The sequence below is a fragment of the Pelophylax lessonae genome (genome assembly GCF_965119305.1).
Source record: "Pelophylax lessonae genome assembly, chromosome: 2".
Taxonomy (NCBI): Eukaryota; Metazoa; Chordata; class Amphibia; order Anura; family Ranidae; genus Pelophylax; species Pelophylax lessonae.
The window spans coordinates 661403320-661426509 of record NC_138769.1 but is presented as its reverse complement, the minus strand read 5'-3'; the positions used below and the strand labels follow the sequence as shown (position 1 = coordinate 661426509).

The 23190-nt window shown below is 43.7% G+C and overlaps 1 protein-coding gene across 1 annotated transcript in view; it reads left to right on the top strand.

The window, feature by feature from the left end:
- The first annotated feature begins 566 nt into the window (after window positions 1–566).
- The window catches only part of LOC309547048 (uncharacterized protein), a 59569-nt gene continuing 36945 nt past the window's right edge, over window positions 567–23190 (top strand). The window contains exon 1 of the mRNA XM_082246834.1: window positions 567–730. Within this exon, the coding sequence (XP_082102960.1) occupies window positions 625–730 (106 nt within the window). The 5' untranslated portion in view covers window positions 567–624. The remainder of the gene's footprint in view (window positions 731–23190) is intronic.

Below are 23190 nucleotides of genomic sequence, written 5' to 3'. Positions count from 1 at the left end.
AGCCAGCACCACAGGGCCAGCACCAGCGATCCAGCACCAGCCATCACCACAGAGCTAGCACCAGCCAGCACCACAGATCCAGCACCACAGAGCCAACACCAGCCAGCACCACCAGCACAATAGAGCCCAGCACCACAGAGACCAGCAGCCCAGCCCCAGAAGCCAGGACCAGCAGCCAGACCCCAGGTGCAGCAGCCAGACGGTAACTTTCGGACTGAATGGAAAATTGGTAAGTGGACCTTTCAATTACATATTTGAGTACCCCTGTCCTAATGTCTCTCTCTGCGCTCCAGCCACCATGTAAATCACATACATAATCTTTAACTCTAGATTAAATAACAAGAGGTCAACTCCCAAAACACATTTATATAAGAAAATGTGACAATGAGGGGAGAGGCTGAGCTGTAATGTGAGAAGCACAAAGTTCACGTAAGAGAGACACTCTGCACTGGGATTAGTGGCTAGAGACCCTCTGCAGTGTGATTGGTGGATAGAGAGACACTCTGCACTGTAATTGGTGGCTAGAAAGACACCTTGCGCTGTGATTGGTAAATAAAAAAGATATTCTGCACTGTAATTGGTGGAAGGATCTCAGATATACTTCAGCCTGCTGATTCCTCTGCCATGCTTCAAGAGCTCTCCCTCCTCCTCGGTACGAGTCTGGGGATCCAGTGGATCCTCTGGGCAGTCGCAGCGATATTCCAGACGGAGAAGTTCTATGACTTAGCAGGTAAAGATGACTTTTATGACACAAAATCTGAACACGGCACTTTCTTCCGCATCTGCAGGCGTACCGGCGGCCATGTTTATTTAGGGCAAGAGCCAGGCTTGCTTCTTAACAACGCCGAGATGAAGACACGCTTCGGCAGCTGCAAGTTCATACACGAACTTAAAGCGCTTCATATAACTTAGAGCTGCACGTTTTATACTTCTGTTACCGAATAAATAAACCCGTGACCACTTCTGGAATGGCCGCCCTGACATCAAGTCACGTGTTAGAAGCCACTCCGTAGCTAAGCAACTATGGGCGGAGTTCATTTTAAGTTACATAAAGGAAATGCGCATGTGCAGTAGAGTGTAGGGCAAATGTTTTGCTGTTATGTAGCTCAGTTGGGTGGGGGGATTTGAATTTACTAACAAAAAAAAAATGTATTATTTTCTTCAGCCAAAAATGTTAACCCTTGCCTGCAAGACCTCTTGCACAGGCTGAGCCTGGTTGAACATAAATGCTGGCGTCTTTCCTCCGCTCGGGCATCCCAGGTCCCATACACATGAATGGCCATTTCTGGGTACACATCGATAGTCCTATAAACACTTGTATGGCGTACGGATGTATTTTCTATTTTATGTATACACCCAGACGCTGTGTGAGGATTTACATGAGTACCGGTGCAACGCAACGCACAGCCATTCATGTCAGTGGGAGATTGTACCCTGCACCTGGTGGAGGAGAAAAGATACCGGCATTCAGGTAAATGGGCTCAGCAGCCTGTGGGCGAAAGGGTTTGTTTACACTAGCAACTTAGAGGTGGGGGCTGGGTAACCGCACATGGTTGAGCCCCTCAAAGGATCCCGCATTAGCTGGAAAGGCAGCGACCAAGGGTGTACACGTGCCGCAGCAGGAATTCTACCTCCATTCACATTGGCTGGGTATTACTTCTCACCGAGCGTGAATAGGGCCACGCTGCTACTGAGCTCAACGCACACAGTGGCGGCGCCCTTTCACCACCTGTCAAATGTTCTCTTAAGAGCAATCTGAATGTGGATTACCCTTCAGAGAGCAACGCTGGTGTAAGCAAGCCCTCAGGGCTTGTTTAGATGTGCTTTGAAATTCTAGATGCCATGGATGCTCAATAAAGTGATTGCAAAGGTTTAAGGCCCACCAGTGCCACGAATCAGTGTCCACCAGTGCCACGTATCAGTGCCATGAATCAGTGTCCACCAGTGCCACGAATCAGTGTCCACCAGTGCCATGAATCAGTGTCCACCAGTGCTACGTATCAGTGCCATGAATCAGTGTCCACCAGTGCCACATATCCGTGCCACGAATCAGTGTCCACCAGTGCCACGTATCCGTGCCACGAATCAGTGTCCACCAGTGCCACATATCCGTGCCACGAATCAGTGTCCACCAGTGCCACATATCTGTGCCACGAATCGGTGTCCACCAGTGCCACGAATCGGTGTCCACCAGTGCCACGAATCAGTGTCCACCAGTGCCACGTATCAGTGCCATGTATCAGTGTTCACCAGTGCCACTGCCCAAAAGTGCCACTTATCTGTGTCCACCAGTGCTACTCACACAGACCAGGCAGAGATATATATATATATATATATATATATATATATATATAGAAACTGTAGGCATGGCTGCAATGTGGGGAATGCTTGGCTAATTTTCCTTCTTCTTCCTGGAATGTCGGATCACAGTCGCTTGACAAAAGATAAGGATCCGACTTGGAGGCGACTCCCATTGAAGTCTATTGGCACAAGTCGGATACAAGTCGCCTTGAAGTAGTACAGGAACCTTTTCTGAAGTCGGAGCGACTTCAGTAGTGCATATTAAGACGGCTCTCATTCATTTACATTGCATTTGTTGTGACAAGCAACTTGGGGCGACTTGAGGGCACACAAGTTGCCTGACAAGTCATACTAGTGTGAATGGAGCCTACAGAGGATCTTCATCCTTCATCCTAGGAAAAATAAAATTAAAAGACAGCAGCTACAAATTAGCGGTCAACCTGTATATCGTTTTTTTCAAGGCAGATCCTGGTACTGATTGTTCAACCGCCTTTCAGGCTGGCTGGCACTCTGCTGTGGGTGGATGGCTGGCACCTTGCTGTGGGAGTGTGGGTGGGCGGCCTGGCTCCCTGCTGTGGGTGGGTTACTGCTGGCTGGCTAGCGTGTCCTCCTCTGGTCCAGTTCTGCCGTTCTGTTATGTGCACTGTCCGAGCCAAGGAAGGTGGTGGCACTATCCGGGTGGAAGAAGCCAGGACTCAGCCAGACTGTTAGAACGTTTACAGGCCTCCGGAGTCGCATGGCGCAACATGCGTAATGACCACGCGCTTCTGTACACTGGGCCTGCAGTGCACTGCAAACCTTCTTAGTCCTGGCTTCTTCTGCCCAGTGGGCCCCAAAAAGATGGTCGCCGTGGCAGGGGGAGACCGATATCCGTAATACCGGTAAGTTTTTGACCGACACTGGTTATTTAGAAAATGTGAATATCGGCCCCCAATAATCAACCGCACCGATATTTGGTCGACCCCCCCCCCCCCACTACAAATACTCTTAACTGCTGACTTTTAATAAAAAGACACCTACCTGTCCAAGGATCCAGCACTGTCCTCACCCAAGCGGGTTCTTCACTTGTCTTTGGGTGCCTGGCGCCAGCATCCTTAGTGTGGAAAGCCGGCTGTGACTCAGTGCGGCTTCAAGCCTGGATTCCCACTGGGGATGTGCAAGCCACGCTGCACTTTGTGAATGGTCCCGCAGTCTCCTGGGACCTTTGATGTCCCAGAAAGAGGGATAGGCCCGCAAAATCAGATGGCCACTATCTTTAGTTATGGGGCTTTTCCACTGCATGGAACCGAATGGTTCGGCTCGCTTTTGGGCTTTTCCACTGCTGGTACCGCATGGTATGGTGTTGGAACGGTTCGGTACGGCGGCGCTTTTCCACTACATGGAACCGAACGGTACGGCTCTCTAAAACAGTACCACCTCGATTGTGGTTCCAAGAGGTACCATACCCGGTACCATATCCCACAATCCTTTGCATTAAGTCACTACTAGCCACTGATTGGTCAGAGAATCGTTGTTATCCCACCCACTTACTTTAGTACTACTTTAGTGGAAAAGCAAACCATACCAAACCGTACTAAACCGTTCCAACACCGTACCATGCAGTGGAAAACCAAACCGGACCAAGCAGGGCCGAGTAGAGCCGAGCCGGTACTTGCAGTGGAAAAGTGCCATTAGTAACACTTTCTAAATGCCTCTCAAACGTGCTGTAAACGCCATAGGGGTATTTGGGAGTTGTTTGTGAAAGAGTTTGCAACATGTTTACATTGACGATAATGGTGCCATTTGGAGAGCAATAAAACCAGCTAAACACTGTTGGATACATTTTGGTGCGAAGCAACACAAACACTACTATGGGAACAACCCTGTCCACTGTAATGCACACAGAGCATTGACAGGCGTTTGTGAATATTCAAAAATGCTGGGGTTTTTTTGCTATTAGGCACTGCACTACTGGTATTTGGCAGTCATGCAATATTTTTATATATGAACAAAAGACCAAACATTTTGAAAAAAAATTATCTTTTCATAAAACATATACAATAAAATCAAATGATTTCATAAATTTAAGCCAAAATGTATTATGCTACATGTTTTTGCAAACTATGGTGTGTGTGTGTATATATATATATATATATATATATATATATATATATATATATATATATATATATATATATATATATATATATATATATATAGGAAAATTGATCAATCCTGATGTACTGACGGCCGATCTCATTGCTTGAGGCCTAAAATTGCCAGAACAGTACAAATTCCCCCCTTAAATGACCCCGTTTTTGAAAGTAGACAGATGAACACTATAACAGCAATGGTTTAAACTGTCATGAATGGGTTTCCATTCATGGCAGTCTGCTTTCTGTTCACATGCTGTGTTTGGCCCAGGTACCATGTGATAACTGTGGGCCAATCGCAGCATTACAACAGACAGCACAGCTGTTATGGATGAAACTCTCTTATACCAGTTGTGTGTACATTGCCATGATGTGATTGCTTAGTGATCACAAAACAATCACGGTATTTCCTCCCCAGCTCAAAGTGTCTGGATACCAGGAACCGTAATCGGCTGGGTCCAGGGGGCGCACCAGTGTGCATGTGCGAAGCATCAGATATATACATTACTGAGCCTGCCCGTGTCACCCTTCCGCAGTAAAAGTACTGTGGGTGGTCTTAAAGTGGCTAACACGCCTCTCCAGGCCACCACCAAGGAAGAGATGTGTAGGCGAGCTCGTGGCTCATGGATGTAAGACACTTGTCAGTTTTTTTAAAAGTGAGTACCTTGCTGCTGTTTTTTAATAAACTATTTTAACCACTTGCCGACCGCCGCAAGTACATATACTGCGGCGGTCAGCCCGGCCAGGCAAAGTGGCGTACCGGTACGTCACTAGCCTGTCACTGGCTTGTGAGCCAATAGCGGGCGAGTGCGCAAGCGCCGAGGCTCGTTTCCTAAGTGAGTGCGTGTGACCGGCGGACCCGATGTCCGCCGGTCACTCGCGATCGTTCGCCGGGAAGGGAGAAAGGCAGGCGGCTGATGTAAACAAGCCGTCTGTCATTCTCCCCTGTGTAAAAATGGAGATCAGACGGTTCTACTATGTAGGACCGTTGATCTATGTTTTAACACTAGTAGCCATGTCCCATCACAGTTAGAAACACGCCCCTAGGACACACTTAACCCCTCCCTCTCCAATACAGTTAACCCCTTCCCTGCCAGTGTCATTTTTACAGTAACAGTGCATATGTGTAGCACTGATTACTGCAGTAATGTCACTGGTAACCCCAAAAGTGTCAAAAATGTCAGTCAAGGGTCCGATCTGTCCGCCGCAATGTCGCAGTCCCGCAAAAAAAATCGCAGATCGCCGCCATTACTTGTTAAAAAAAAAAACACCAAAAATGACAAAAATCTTTCCCTTTATTAGTAAACGCGATAACTTTGCGCAAAACCAATCAAAATACACTTTTTGTGATTTTTATTTTTACCAAACATATGTAGCCTAAAACAAATTGGCCGAAAATGTTAAAAAATTTAGATTTTTACATTTTTTTGGGGGGGGATTTCATATAAAAAAATTGTGAAAAATATTGTTATTTTTGCAAAACTGACGCTCTTTTTTTGTTTATAGCGCATGATTAAAAAATCGTACAGGTGATCAAATGCCACCAAAAGAAAGCTCTGTTTGTGGGAAAAAAAGGACGTCCAATCAATTCGTTTAGGTACATCGTCGCACGACCGCGCAATTGTCCGTTAAAGTCACGCAGTAAAAAAATCGCAAAATAGGCCCTGGTCAGGAAGGGGGTAAAATCTTCCAGGGCTTAAGTGGTTAAACAGTATCACACTATGGAGCTTTCTTACCCACACTTAATATGGAGTGAATGTGACACCAAAAGGAAAGAAATCCAGAAGACACAACTTTTACCCTGGAAGTATTGGAAAAGGAGAATTAGCAGAGAAAGGGTATTTTATACTATTGCCTTACAGCGGTAAGCTGAGCGGCTTGTGCATATATAGGTATCGTTTGCACTGAAGACTCACACATTCTATATTGGATTTACTGTGTGTTGGCACAGAAAATTCACTATTTAGTCACTTGAAGATTGCACAATAATTGTATCTAACATGACTGCTGAGGCACATAGACCCAGAAACAAAGTTAACGTAGTAACCAACACCCCCTTGCCCCCTCCCCATATAAAAAAACACGCTTCTCACGAATAAAGAGGACGTAAACCCTCTTCTGACACTTATAGGTAAGTCTATGATAAGGCTTACCTATAGGTACTGTAAATATCTCCTAAACATGTACTGTTTAGGAGATATTTACCTTACATGCAGCCAGTGACGTCACTGGCGCATGCGCTCTGAAGGAACGGCCGCTGGCGCTGTTCCTTCAGAGTCCCGTGCCGTGACCGTCGGCTCCCACGCGCGTGCGCGGGAGTGACGTCACGGCTGGGGCTCGTTCTAAGGTAAGTATTTCATAATGAGCTAGTATGCGGTGCATACTTGCTCATTATGTCTTTCTCTTTCAGGTTACAAAAAAAATAAAAAAATATATATATATTTTACAACCTCTCTAAAGCGGCCTCAATTTTAGCTAAAAATACCCCGGGACAGTCAGGGCTAGTACATTCCATAATGGATAGCCTCTGAACTGTCCCAGGTCGCACTTACCTGTAAGAAGAAATACTTACCTTGAAAAGTTCTTCTCCAGCGCTGCCATCTCAGGTGTGGGCAGCTGAAGCCGCAGCGTCCCTCTTCGTGTCCTCTTCCGTGACGCCGGGGTCCCACAATGCACTGCACCGGCCCCGCTCGTCACTTCCGCTCGTCACTTCCGGTGCAAGCACGGCATCCCTGCACAGCTTCTGGGAATGCCCAGAAGCTGTTTAGCAGGGAATGCCGCGCCTGCGCCGGAAGTGACGAGCAGGGCCGGTGCAGTGCATTGACTCCTGGGAGCGATGACGTTTAGCTCCCAGGAGTCATTGCAAAACCGGAAGAGACGGCGCGGGCCGTGGACGCAGAGGGAGGAAGTGGAAGGAAGGTGAGTATATTTTCTTCTATAATAAGGTAAGTGACCAGTATCGGCAGTATCCATTTCTTTTTCAGGTTGCACTCAGCAAGCGGATGGCCCAAAACCGATTTCTTTTCGATTTTGAGGCCGGAACCCTGCTTTAAGTTGGAAAGGGCAAGGCCACAGCTTTTATTTAATTTCCAATAACAAACCAGTAGACGTCTAGACCAGTGCCTCTTAAGCCTAGTACACATGCAACGAATTTCCGCCGACCGGTCGTCCGTCTTTTGTCCAGAGTGGTGTCTGTTGGTTGGAATGTGCTCTAGACTGCACATGAATTTTGTCGTCGGACAGAATTCTACTTCAGAAGTGATGTCATGTGTTGGATTGCTTTCTTTGTGTTCTTTCTTCTCTGAGTATGCCCAGTCTTGCTCATAAGATTTTTCCCTGTCGAAATCTGTACTGACTGCACGAAAATCAGACGTGTTTTGACGGTGGACAAAAATTTTATAGCCTGCACACCAGAATTTTGTCGGCCGAAAAGTCGGAGTCGGTTGTCGAGAGCACCATACTAACAAGCTGAAAATCGGCAGATCGGTCGTCGGACGAAAATTCCCGGCCGAATTTCAACTCGTGTGTACGGGCCTTTAGTCATTAACTTAACTTCCAAAAAGGGGTAAGGGGAAGGGTCTGTTCTTACCATCAGTGCCTGACAGACAGCCTACCCCCAATTTTACAAACAAGGGCGTAACCCATTACCGTAACTTTAGCTGCTGGCAAGGTCAAAAACCGCCACAAAAGCTGTGACAGACCGACCGAAAAACAGGGGGGGGGTGGGCAGCTCTTTACCGTGATTCTTCTCAAAAGACCCATAATTCCCTGGGAAGGTCCTCTTAACTGAGCTCAGGCCCATCCCCATACCCAAGGCTCTGTCCAATCCTTTTGTCCCATATAGCCTCCTACTTAATCCAAACTCCTGGCCATGCCCCCATCAGTCAAGGCTCTCTTTCCCTACAGGGGTCAAGAGGCCTTCATTCACAGTTTTTAATTTGTCACATGGTAAAGGATACTATTTATCTTTTGATTATTGGCTCAATAGTCATCACTTTTCTTTCACTTTATATGCATTTATCGAATATTTTATTTAAATCATCATTTTATTGATTCACTAGTGAGATTTGAAGTCATTATACTGTTTATTATTTTCATCAACACAGCACTAGCCCCACAGCGCAACACTCTATCATAAATATCTCTCTACACTTAATAGTTTGGGTATTGGCTATATCTGTGTTTGCCAGCTGTTTGGATTGCCATTGTATATTTTTTGGTGATAGCACAAGAGTCCTACACTGCCTACCTTCCTGCAGTGTCATTTGTGTCAAAACCTGTTAGAAGCCTTAGGCTCCATTCACACCCAAGCGATTTGAATCGCTGCGGTTCCACAATTAGGGCAAAACACGGGACGCGTTTGCGATGTTATTGTTTTTTAATGTACCCTAAGGGTCCATTCACACTAGCCCAAGTCTCCTGACAAGTCGCGGTCGGTCGCTTGCCATTGAATAGTACAGGACCCATTCTAATAGGAGCGACACAAGTCGCTCCGACTTACAAAAGGGGTCCTGTACTACTTTGGGGCGACCTGGAGGCAACTTGCATTGACTTCAATTATATGAAGTCCCTGCAAGTCGCGCCGAGGTCGCGGTGCACGCTGTGCACCGCGACTTCACAGGTCGCCCCAGCAAGTCGTGTCGCGCCAGTCTGAATGGGCGCTAAATGTGGAGCAATTTTGCTGCTATTGTCACGTAAAAAATTGCGGGATGTGTGTTGTCCAAAAGAAGTTCCGGAACTTTTTTTCTTCAAAAATTTATTTTAAGACCACTCACGGAAAATAGAGAGAGACCATTGACCACCATGTCAAAATATATCACCAAAAAGAAAATCACAGCTCTTAGAAACAAGTGAGGACATAAGCAATACATGGGTGCTGAAAAGAACGTTCTGGAAGGCCCGGCACTAAAGAGTCTCTACCCTGTGTGGTTTATTTTTTTAACCCGGAGAAAACTGGCGTGGAAGAAAAAACTGAACCAACAAAAAGCTGAGGAAAAGGAAGAAGACCATACATTCGGAACATTTTCTGGGCAAACGCGCCCTGCGATTGTGGAATTGATAGATAATGGCATTGCAAAAATGTCCCACAATTGTGGAATGGAGCCTAGGTGTGAATGGAGCCTTATGCAGGGTCAGACTTCCACATTGGAGGACCGAGGGACCTTCAGTGGGCCCAAATCTTGTAACGGGCCCCCATTTTGGGGCCAAGGTGTCTCCGGCCATACTTGTGTCCAACAATGCTTTTAAAGGTTCCAGGGCTGACCTCGCTTAGTAGCCAGAGCTGGTGGCATGCTTTCTAACACTGGCACCATTGTAAGGAGCATTCTTACTCTAACCACCAAGAGGATATGTAAGAGGACATGCCTAAACACATTTTTTTGCTGGTCAGTTGAGAAAGGCCCCTTTACATTGGTGGTTTGAGGGGAGTGACCCCTTATATTGGTAAGAAGTGGAGACGGACACCCTCACATTGGTGGTCAGTGGATAAGAGCTCCTTCATTTTGGTCATCAGTGGCTAAGGATCCCCTTACAGTGGTGGTCAGTGTGCAGAAAAAAATCCTCATACATTTGACGGTTCATTTATAAGTGCTCCATTACACTGGTGAACAGTAGATAAGGGCCCCCTTACAATGGTGGCCAATGGATAAGGGCTCCTTACACTGAATGTCGATAGATAACAGTCCGCTTATATTAATGGTCAATGGAGAAGGGCCTTCATACATTGGTGATCAGTAGAGTGTAAGGGACTCTTCTTCATTAACCACCAATGTAAAGGGGACATTTTTAATTGAGCACCAGGGTAATAGGAGGCCCCTATCCACAGACCACCAATGTAAGGGGGCCCTTAGCCACGGACCACCAATGTACAGACACATTCTTTCTTTGCATTACCAGTGTATGTGTGTGGTTAGCACTTCTGCCTAGCAGCATTAGGTTGTTGTTTCAAATCCCAACCACGGCACTACCAACATGACGTTTACATGTTCTCCCTGTTCCTGCATTGGTTCCCTCTGGGTAATCAGATTTCATCCAGCACCATAAAGACATACCACTAGGTTAATTTCCGCCTGCCTAAATTGGCTCCTGTATAATGTATCAATGTGAGTTAAGACATTGGCCTGTAAGCTCCTTAAAGGCAGGGACTAATGTGAATGTATAATTCATATGTAAAGCGCTGCATAATTTGTTGGCGCTATATAAATACCTGTAATAAATAAATTAGGCCTGGCTGTATTTTATGTGTGCTACCACTGAACTCTATAGAATGTGCACATTGATGAAAGTGCATTAAAAATGCAGAATGCTGGACTTTTTTTTTTTATTGCACTGCACATAAAACGCATGGGGTCTAAGCACCCTTTCACACTAGTGCGTCTTCTCCTGCATTTGCCTTCACGCTGGCATGCACAACATTGGAAATCAAATTATTCTCTATGGTGCGTTTTTTGAAAGGGTGCAGGTGCTTCTTTTGGTGCAGTGTGTTTTTTGCCCCATAGAATTCCATGGTAATGCATGGAAAGCACATATAAAATGCATGCACGTGTATTTATAGTGCAGTTTTGTGTCTAAAATCCAGTGTCCTCTCCGTGCAAAAAAAGGCATTAAGTATGGAACTGCATCACAAAATGCAAACCGCATTCGAAAACATTGAAAAATGCATTATCATGCAGCAGCACCTTAGGTTTCCTGTGGTAGGGTAATTATCCCAATACACACCAAAGTTAATTTCATCATTTAGGCTATTTTCGCACTTGTAGGGGTTGGGAATGCTCGCACAATCACGTGTGTTCCTGACCTGCAGGTAAAATGGACTGCTCTTTAGCAGATGCACAGGGGTGTCATTTCTTTTTCTTTTTCTTTTTTTTTTTTTTTTTTTTTATTTTTTTTTATTTTTTTATATAATTTTTATTGGATTTTCAATGTTACAAGTCAATCGTAAACAGTACAATGCACAGTAACTGAAATATACAACAGAAAAGGTAACAAAGAACTTGTCAGTCAGAAGGTAGACATGAGGTTCAAGGGTGTCAATAATTCTTAATTGTGCCTCAATGCCTCAGCAAAATATCTGCGTTTTTTTTTTTATGTGAAATTGCATGGTGCCACAGCACCGTGTGATTAAGTGTGGCGCAATTTAAAAAAAAAAAAAGGGGTGGGGGGGTCTGGGACTTCTGTTTTCTGCAGGTAGGGCAATCCATTGAAACAAATGGGCTGCCTGACCCACAGGACGTGAGTCGCACTGATGTGAAACGGAACCTTGGAACTTTTTTATCTTGGCTGATGGTGGTTGCAACCTGAGAAAATGACTTCAGCCTCTATACATGGAGTGACACCACTCCCACACGGTGTGACACCACTCCCACGCGGCGTGACACCACTCCCACACGGCTCAGAACTGCTGACCCTAAAATTACGCTCTGGGTGATGTTCTTTTTATTTTGATGGAAGAGAACACTCTGCATAGACATATGGCGTCATTCAAATAGAGATAATGAATATTTCTATAGCAACCTCAGATACTGAAATATTGTGATAATTTAGGTTGTAGGCTGTTCTGGCATGGTGGGAGTAGAAGACCAGGAGATGAAGAGAACTTTTTTTTTTTTTTGAGCTTAGTGCTGAAACTGTGTTAACGACTATCAAATTCAGCACTGATGCTGACCAGACTCACAAGATGCCTTCAAACTGCTTACTGATTAAAAAAAGCTGATAGGTTCTTGCAGTCTTCTATTTAGGAAAGACTATTGGCAAATGAAAGGAGAAGTATGGGAATCGGGGGGAAAAAACAAACAAAAAAAAAATCTTCTATACCCCTCTCTATGCTGCAGCATTGGTGTGATGCTGCAGATGTCCTCTACCGGCTCTAAGCTGGAGAATTGAGCGATCACATGACCAACAATCACTCAATTCTTGATCAGCTCTGAGCAGAGAGGAGTGACTGTTTAGTCATTCCTCTCTGCTCTGCCCTTCCGGAGACTGAGAAGGGGGCAGGAGCAGCAGACTCAGGCTCTCAGCCACTTGGTGAGTGGCTGAGTCAGCTGTTTATCAGGCATCTGGGTGGATCCTGTCAATATGGTCGGGATCTTTCTAGAGCCTGGAGCGGTTCTGTGGTGTTAGCTGACAGCAGCAAATTCTGGGTCACAGGAGTGTACAAGTAAGGGCCTCTCTGATTGCATACAAACTGAAAGTGTTTAGTTTTGGCCTCATATTAAATGCTTTAAGAAAGTGACAAGTTATTTGCTTACCGTCCGCCCTTTAGCACATTTACTGCTACGGCCACGCTGTTCAGGATCGTGTGTGTGTGTGTATAGACCACAGTCTGCCTATATAAACAAGGCAGATTGTCATTCTGTCAGCACAGAAGACATGGATCCAGTGCTTCTTTAAAGCAGGAACACCGATTTCATGCCTCCCACTAGTAAAAGCACCCCCCCCCCCACCACCACCACCACTACACTGAATCACAGGCTAGGCACAGTTAACCCTTTGTTAGCCCCTTCCCAGCCAGTGTCATTAATACAGGGACAGTGCATATTGTTCACTGGTCCCAAAAAAAAGTATCAGTTAGTATCTGACTCTCTGCCGCAATATCGCAGTCCTGCTATTAGTCGCTGATCGCTGCCATTATTAGTAAAAATATAAATAAATAAAAATTTCATAAATATATCCCATAGTTTGAAGACGCTATAACTTTTGTGCAAACCAATCAGTACATGCTTATTGACAAAATGTGGGATATCCCAGTTACCAGAGTTGTATAAAGTACTCAAAACCCATATTTGAGTAAAAGTACAAGTGCTCGATCAAAAAGTGACTTGAGTAGAAGTACTAAAGTATTAAGTACAAAAAATGTTGAAGTATTGCAAGTAGTTTTTTTTAAAATTTTGCTACTCAAGTACTGAAAGTAAAAGTACCAGTAGTTTTGAAAAAAAAATTGCTACTCAAGTACTGAAAATAAAAGTACAAGTACTGTGTTATGTAGTTATTAAAGAAAGAAGTCAAAAGTTTAAACATCATATTGTCTTTTATTATTTCAAATGCAGCTTTTATTTATACATACAGTAGCTTTTATTTTCGTATGCGCTGATAATACACATGTTTTGAGCTTCATGAAACCTGCCATCTACTGTTCTGGCAGTGGTAATTTTTATAATTGTAACGAGTAACTATGTAGCACAAAAAAAAAATATCGGAGTAGAAGTATTGAAATCATCGAAAAAATGTAGTGAAGTAAAAGTGGAAGTAGGAGAAAATTCTACTCTAGGAAAGTACAGATACCGCCTTTACTTAAGTACAGTAGTGAAGTAGTTCTACTTAGTTACTATACATCTCTGCCCGTTACCTTATAGGTAATTATATAGCTTGTCTTGTGATGGGTGGCTGCATACAACCTAATTGTGTTTCCACAATGTGAATGAAACCATGAGAGTGTGTGTTGTTGCGCCTAATGCCCTTAGTAGTGTCAGTAAAATAATTGTGTTGTAGGGTGCAATCAAAGTCTAAAGTCTTCCTCCTCCGTGTCCTTGGGAAATAGTAAGTGGGTCATATATAATCAATATCATAAAATCAAACACTGGTTCCTAGGTAAACTCTAATACAGTGATTATAAATGTGAAACGCAGATATCTAATGAAAAAAAAAACGTAACTAAATGGCGTGATAGCAAAATCACAATATTGCAATACAATCACAAAAACAAAAATCTTTAAAAAATGCAACATGTATATATATTTTATAAGTGAATCCATATTATTACCAAAAACAAGTGCAACCAAAGTCTGAAACGTTCCTCCTTAGTGTCCTTTATAAATAATATTGGTGAATACACAAATATAAATCGATATCATCATACATTTAAACCCTGTTTCCTAGGTATGCGCTAAAACAGTGCAAATAATTGTGAAACACAATGTGTAATGTGAAAAAATGCAAAATCACAATATCGCAGTGTAATCGCATAAACTGAAAAAGTCCTTTTAAAGTGTGACATTTATATACAATTCGTACAGTGGAGATCGAAAGTTTGCTCACCCCAGGTAAAAATTTGTATTAATGTGCATAAAGAAGCCAAGGAAAGATGGAAAAATCTCCAAAAGGCATCAAATTACAGATTAGACATTCTTATAATATGTCAACAAAGGTTATATTTTATTTCCACCATTTACACTTTCAAAATTAAAGAAAACAAAAAAACGGTGTCTGCAAAAGTTTGGGCAGAATTTATAGCATGCACTGCCCCCTTTGCAAGGCTGAGACCTGCCAGTGTCTTGGATTGTTCTCAATCATCGTCTGGGAAGACCAGGTGATGTCAATCTCAAAGGTTTTAAATGCCCAGACTCATCTGACCTTGCCCCAACAATCAGCACCATGGGATCTTCTAAGCAGTTGTCTAGAAAACTGAAACTGAAAATAGTTGACGCTCACAAAGCTGGAGAAGGCTATAAGCAGATAGCAAAGCGTTTTCAGATGTCAATATGCTCTGTTCAGAATGTAATTAAGAAATGGCAGTCATCAAGAACAGTGGAAGTTAAAGCAAGATCTGGAAAACCAAGAAAAATATCAGACAGAACAGCTGGCAGGATTGTAAGAGAAACAATTCAAAACCCACGTTTGACTGCACAGTCCCTCCAGAAAGATCTGGCAGACACTGGAGTTGTGGTACACTATTCCACGATAAAGAGATACTTGTACAAATATGGTCTTCATGGAAGAGTCATCAGAAGAAATCCTCTTCTACGTCCTCACCACAAAAATTAGCATTTGAACTTTGCAAATGAACATATAGACAAGCCTGATGCATTTTGGAAACAAGTTCTGTGGACCGATGAGGTTAAAATTTAACTTTTTGTCCAGAATGAGCAAAAGTACGTTTGGAGAAGAAGGGGCACAGAATTTAATGAAAAGAACTTCTGTCCAACTGTTAAGCATGGGGGTGGATCAATCATGCTTTGGGGTTGTATTGCAGCCAGTGGCACAGGGAACATCTCACGAGTAGAAGGAAAAATTGATTCAATAAAATTTCAGCAAATTTTAGATGATAACTTGATGCCATCTGTGAAAAAGCTGAAGTTAAAGAGAGGATGGCTTCTACAAATGGATAATTAACCTAAACACACCTCGAAATCCACGGGGGGATTACATCAAGAGGCGTAAACTGAAGGTTTTTGCATGGCCTTCACAATCTCCTGACCTCAACATAATTGAAAATCTATGGATAGACCTTAAAAGAGCAGTGCGTGACAGACAGCCCAGAAATCTCAAAGAACTGGAAGACTTTTGTAAGGAAGAATGGGCAAAGATACCTCAAACAAGAATTGAAAGACTCTTGGCTGGCTAAAAAAAGCGTTTACAAGCTGTGATACTTGCCAAAGGGGGCAGTATAAGATATTAACTCTGCAGGGTGCCCAAACTTTTGCAGACGCCATTTTTTTGTTTTCTGTTATTTTGAAAGTGTAGATGGTGGAAATAAAATATAACTTTTGTTGACATATAAGAATGTGCAATCTGTAATTTGATGCCTTTTGGAGATCTCCATCTTTCCTTGGCTTCTTTATGCACATTAATACAAATTTTTACCTGGGGTGCCCAAACTTTCGATCCCCCACTGTAGGTGAGTCCATAATCCTGAACCAGAAAAGTGCTGGTGCTTTAGTGATCCTCACCGCCTCTCAACTAATGTGCTCTGTTTGACCTCTCTTACTAGGTCAAATTTCGTTCCCCCCCCCCCCCCTATATGCTGGGGTATGCACGGTGGGCTCCTCTTGCGTCCTCCTCCTCCTCGTTTTGTTTAACTGTATATCCAGATAGAATCAAGGAAGGTGGGAGCTATAGAACAGCTCCCTAGAACGGCTGCATTGAGGGATGCTCACACAAACTGTATAAATTTAGAAAAAAATCTTTATTGAAGAGCAAACAGACACAATGTCTAAAAACCCCCAATAGGGGGAACAGTGTACAAAATATATAAAGGATTCAATTGTGAAAGATAACCGACAAACACAACAATCAACATGAAACAATGACTCACACACACAAGGCCGGCCACACATTCACACTGGAAGATCTGACCAACAGAATGACACACAGGCTGCATACGTTCCTAATCGGAATCTATGGATGCTGCTCTGTCATGGATCTGTTGGTCGGCATGCCACAGTTGCAAAAATTGCACCACAAAGATATGACTGAATCACTTCAACTAAAGGTGTCATCACAGTGCAATACACATATTATATGTAGTATATGCCTTTTGTGTCAGCATACTGCTTATAAACCAAATCACTAAATGAATAGCAGTTCTGGAAGTCAAAGTTCAACAAGGATGAAAAAATTTTTTTGGATGAACCAGTGAATTTTCAATCAAAAATAATAAATGTCATTCCTTAACTCATATATATTGTAATTGTTGGAATTTCTGCAGTTTCGATAGAAGTCCTCAAAAAGCTGGAATGCAGTTGGAGGAATGTCTGTATGTCACTGCTGACAAGTTGGATGTAATATCAATTCATTAGTCTGGACTGTGATAAATGACTCCTATAGAGTGAAAGACAAAGTCCACTTTAAATTGGGGATAACGGTGTCAGGCCGACATGATCACCCTGTCACAAAAGAGTCTCTCCTAGTTTAGAACCTGGTGCGGGAGCTGGGGAGAGACGCAGTATTACTTGCTGACTGCGCAGGCTCACACCACTTCAGGGCCATGTCTGGTATGTAAGCATGGTAATCCACACATTGTCAGCCTCAAAAATATGGGTGTATACTGGATATAGGACCCAGACCTGCCGGTGTTCACTGCCTTTTCTCTATCCCCTGTTTCTTATCAAACATTAGCTCACCGTTAGTTCTCCAAGCTGTATAGGCTGCTTTAAAACGGGAGACCGCTGTGACCCCTTCGGTGGATGAGGTGAGCATGAAGGCCCGATGTTGGCGTTCCGCTGTCGGCGTACCGCTATCGGCGTGCCACGTGAGGGCAACATGTACCGTGCATCGCGGGCTTACTGCGGCATAGACAGGAGCTGGAACGCATCGGTGGCTCTTCCGGGTGGTGTTCGGCTGGCGTGTGACGTCAACGCATTTCGCGTGCGTGACGCACGCTTCTTCAGGACGTCATTGGTTAGTGTGGAAGATCAATATAAAGGGGTAGCCTGATTGGTAAGTGCAAACAGGTGACAGCACAACAGACATTCCTTCAATACTGCTTCCTATGTAATTAAAAAAACAGATGGTGTAGCTCCATCTTGTGGTTAAAAACCGGTAATGCTAGTTATTTAATATTCACTGGTTGAACTTGGCGTGGCTCAGGGGCAGCACAGCAATTTAGGCAGGATCAACAGGAGTCTAGCGGCATGGTGGAATTACTTTCAGTTAATTACATCCCGTAAAGCAGGTTTTACTGCTATTGTTTGACTTCATTTACTAGATAGCAAAACGACTAAACCATAGCCAAATGTTTTTTGCATATAGAGAAAAAAGATGATTTAGCCATATCTTTTGGATTAGTTTATAAGTGAGAGCTGTATGGGTGGAGTTTTACTCATCAACCCATAGAGGGGAGAGAATAAATAATAATGCTATTGTAAGCTTCACCAAATATTAATGGGATAGCTTGTAACATTATTTTCTTAAATGGAAGGAACTAATCCCAGTAATGGTATAAAGTAAGGTTAATCAACCAAAGCGGTTGTGGCATAATATCCAAAAAAGAAAAGGGCTGCATAAAGTGGAAAACCTTGTGTATGTTCCAACTTTGATCACGGGCAGCACAAATGGTGTCACGTGAAAAAAAGTCACTTACATAGTGGAATAGTCATATTCCCTATTCTATATATACCATGTTAAAACTCTAAACTCCCATAGTTGAATTATCCCATACGTATCTTTACCACTGTAAAATACCAGTTTTTCTAAGCGGGCCAGATCCACCTACCCTTCACCAGTCCCTGGATTTTATGGTTCCAGAAAAATACGGAGGCTCATCTCTGTATTCAGACCTAAAGGGACTAGAGTCTGGAGTCTAAATATCCAGGCCTTCTCCTCTTTTAACAGGACTTTATCAAAGTCTCCTCTCCTAGAGGATATCTTGAGTGCCCAGAAGCCTATTACCTTCAGACCTGAAGGGTCACTGTTATGCTTCTCGGCAAAATGTGTGCCGATGGGGGTATCTTCCTTGAGACGCACGCTTTTGAGGTGTTCGCCTATTCTAATGCGTAATTGCCTTTTGGTCTTTCCTACGTACATTTTGTGGCATGGGCACGTGATGATATACAGTACCCTGGAGGTGGAACAGTTTATGAAGGACTCAATGCTATAGATGACCTTTGCTGTAGAATCAGTATAGACTTGTGTTTTGGTTACATGGCCACAGATCTGACAGTGACCACATGGGTGCATCCCCTTTAAAGGTTGCAATTCGGTAAGCCAATTAGTTTTTGGGATACGTATGAACTCGGAGCGCACCAGGTGGTCACTGAGGTTTGTGGCCCTTTTGGCCGTCAGAAGAGGTCATGGGCCTACTATGTTTTTCAGTTGTTCATTTTTTTGCAGTATATGCCAATGTGATTGAAGTATATTTCTCACTTTGTCCCAATGACAGCCGTATCTGGTAATCAGACGCGGTTGGTTAGGGTTTTCCGACTTTTGTTTTTTTTTGGGTCAATAAACTATCTCTATCCTTAATCGCAGCTTTTTTCCTGGCCCTCCTGATCACTCGGTGTGAATATCCTCGCTCACGGAACCTCGCATATAGCTCTTTAGATTCCCGGATATAATCTTCACCGAGTGAGCAGTTGCGTTTAATGCGAGTGAATTGTCCCACTGGGATCCCCATTTTTAGGCTAGTAGGGTGGTGACTGTCAGCCCTGAGAAGGGTATTGGCAGCCGTTGGTTTTCGAAATGTAGTGGTAACTAATTTACCTTCCCTAAACTCAACCTTTAGATCCAGGAAGGAAATTGTTTTCCTATCTGCAATATGGGTCAATCGGATGTTACGTGAATTAGCATTGAGTTCTGACATAAACTGCTCCAACTGGAGTGGTGTACCATCCCAAATCATGAGCACATCGTCTATGTACCTCAGCCAGGTAAGAGCATGGCTGAGGTACATAGACGAGGTGTACACCACTTCCTCTTCCCACATGCCCAAATGTAAACAGGCATAGGAAGGAGCCCATGGGGCTCCCATGGCCGTACCTCTAATTTGTTGATAAAAGTGGTTAGAAAACTGGAAGACATTATTCAGTAACGAAAATTCAAGTAATTCCAGAAGGAACTCGTTCTGTGGACCCTTTAAGGGAAATTGTTGTTCTAAGAAATGATATACCGAGAGTAGTCCCCAGGGGTGGGGGATAGAGGTGTAGAGGGACTCCACATCTATACCTACAAGTAGGATGTCCGTGGTGAACTCAAGATCCTTGATCTTGTTCAAGACGTCCCCCGTATCTCTCACATACGAGGGAAGGTCCAGAACAAGATCCTTGATCAATGAGTCAAGATATTTGCCAATCCTGTCCAGTGGACCTCCACAGGCAGACACAATGGGTCTCCCCGGGGGGTCCACTGGATTTTTGAATAATGTCTTCCAGTTTTCTAACCACTTTTATCAACAAATTAGAGGTACGGCCATGGGAGCCCCATGGGCTCCTTCCTATGCCTGTTTACATTTGGGCATGTGGGAAGAGGAAGTGGTGTACACCTCGTCTATGTACCTCAGCCATGCTCTTACCTGGCTGAGGTACATAGACGATGTGCTCATGATTTGGGATGGTACACCACTCCAGTTGGAGCAGTTTATGTCAGAACTCAATGCTAATTCACGTAACATCCGATTGACCCATATTGCAGATAGGAAAACAATTTCCTTCCTGGATCTAAAGGTTGAGTTTAGGGAAGGTAAATTAGTTACCACTACATTTCGAAAACCAACGGCTGCCAATACCCTTCTCAGGGCTGACAGTCACCACCCTACTAGCCTAAAAATGGGGATCCCAGTGGGACAATTCACTCGCATTAAACGCAAATGCTCACTCGGTGAAGATTATATCCGGGAATCTAAAGAGCTATATGCGAGGTTCCGTGAGCGAGGATATTCACACCGAGTGATCAGGAGGGCCAGGAAAAAAGCTGCGATTAAGGATAGAGATAGTTTATTGACCCAAAAAAAACAAAAGTCGGAAAACCCTAACCAACCGCGTCTGATTACCAGATACGGCTGTCATTGGGACAAAGTGAGAAATATACTTCAATCACATTGGCATATACTGCAAAAAAATGAACAACTGAAAAACATAGTAGGCCCACGACCTCTTCTGACGGCCAAAAGGGCCACAAACCTCAGTGACCACCTGGTGCGCTCCGAGTTCATACGTATCCCAAAAACTAATTGGCTTACCGAATTGCAACCTTTAAAGGGGATGCACCCATGTGGTCACTGTCAGATCTGTGGCCATGTAACCAAAACACAAGTCTATACTGATTCTACAGCAAAGGTCATCTATAGCATTGAGTCCTTCATAAACTGTTCCACCTCCAGGGTACTGTATATCGTCACGTGCCCATGCCACAAAATGTACGTAGGAAAGACCAAAAGGCAATTACGCATTAGAATAGGCGAACACCTCAAAAGCGTGCGTCTCAAGGAAGATACCCCCATCGGCACACATTTTGCCGAGAAGCATAACAGTGACCCTTCAGGTCTGAAGGTAATAGGCTTCTGGGCACTCAAGATATCCTCTAGGAGAGGAGACTTTGATAAAGTCCTGTTAAAAGAGGAGAAGGCCTGGATATTTAGACTCCAGACTCTAGTCCCTTTAGGTCTGAATACAGAGATGAGCCTCCGTATTTTTCTGGAACCATAAAATCCAGGGACTGGTGAAGGGTAGGTGGATCTGGCCCGCTTAGAAAAACTGGTATTTTACAGTGGTAAAGATACGTATGGGATAATTCAACTATGGGAGTTTAGAGTTTTAACATGGTATATATAGAATAGGGAATATGACTATTCCACTATGTAAGTGACTTTTTTTCACGTGACACCATTTGTGCTGCCCGTGATCAAAGTTGGAACATACACAAGGTTTTCCACTTTATGCAGCCCTTTTCTTTTTTGGATATTATGCCACAACCGCTTTGGTTGATTAACCTTACTTTATACCATTACTGGGATTAGTTCCTTCCATTTAAGAAAATAATGTTACAAGCTATCCCATTAATATTTGGTGAAGCTTACAATAGCATTATTATTTATTCTCTCCCCTCTATGGGTTGATGAGTAAAACTCCACCCATACAGCTCTCACTTATAAACTAATCCAAAAGATATGGCTAAATCATCTTTTTTCTCTATATGCAAAAAACATTTGGCTATGGTTTAGTCGTTTTGCTATCTAGTAAATGAAGTCAAACAATAGCAGTAAAACCTGCTTTACGGGATGTAATTAACTGAAAGTAATTCCACCATGCCGCTAGACTCCTGTTGATCCTGCCTAAATTGCTGTGCTGCCCCTGAGCCACGCCAAGTTCAACCAGTGAATATTAAATAACTAGCATTACCGGTTTTTAACCACAAGATGGAGCTACACCATCTGTTTTTTTAATTACATAGGAAGCAGTATTGAAGGAATGTCTGTTGTGCTGTCACCTGTTTGCACTTACCAATCAGGCTACCCCTTTATATTGATCTTCCACACTAACCAATGACGTCCTGAAGAAGCGTGCGTCACGCACGCGAAATGCGTTGACGTCACACGCCAGCCGAACACCACCCGGAAGAGCCACCGATGCGTTCCAGCTCCTGTCTATGCCGCAGTAAGCCCGCGATGCACGGTACATGTTGCCCTCACGTGGCACGCCGATAGCGGTACGCCGACAGCGGAACGCCAACATCGGGCCTTCATGCTCACCTCATCCACCGAAGGGGTCACAGCGGTCTCCCGTTTTAAAGCAGCCTATACAGCTTGGAGAACTAACGGTGAGCTAATGTTTGATAAGAAACAGGGGATAGAGAAAAGGCAGTGAACACCGGCAGGTCTGGGTCCTATATCCAGTATACACCCATATTTTTGAGGCTGACAATGTGCGGATTACCATGCTTACATACCAGACATGGCCCTGAAGTGGTGTGAGCCTGCGCAGTCAGCAAGTAATACTGCGTCTCTCCCCAGCTCCCGCACCAGGTTCTAAACTAGGAGAGACTTTTGTGACAGGGTGATCATGTCGGCCTGACACCGTTATCCCCAATTTAAAGTGGACTTTGTCTTTCACTCTATAGGAGTCATTTATCACAGTCCAGACTAATGAATTGATATTACATCCAACTTGTCAGCAGTGACATACAGACATTCCTCCAACTGCATTCCAGCTTTTTGAGGACTTCTATCGAAACTGCAGAAATTCCAACAATTACAATATATATGAGTTAAGGAATGACATTTATTATTTTTGATTGAAAATTCACTTGTTCATCCAAAAAATTTTTTTCATCCTTGTTGAACTTTGACTTCCAGAACTGCTATTCATTTAGTGATTTGGTTTATAAGCAGTATGCTGACACAAAAGGCATATACTACATATAATATGTGTATTGCACTGTGATGACACCTTTAGTTGAAGTGATTCAGTCATATCTTTGTGGTGCAATTTTTGCAACTGTGGCATGCCGACCAACAGATCCATGACAGAGCAGCATCCATAGATTCCGATTAGGAACGTATGCAGCCTGTGTGTCATTCTGTTGGTCAGATCTTCCGGTGTGAATGTGTGGC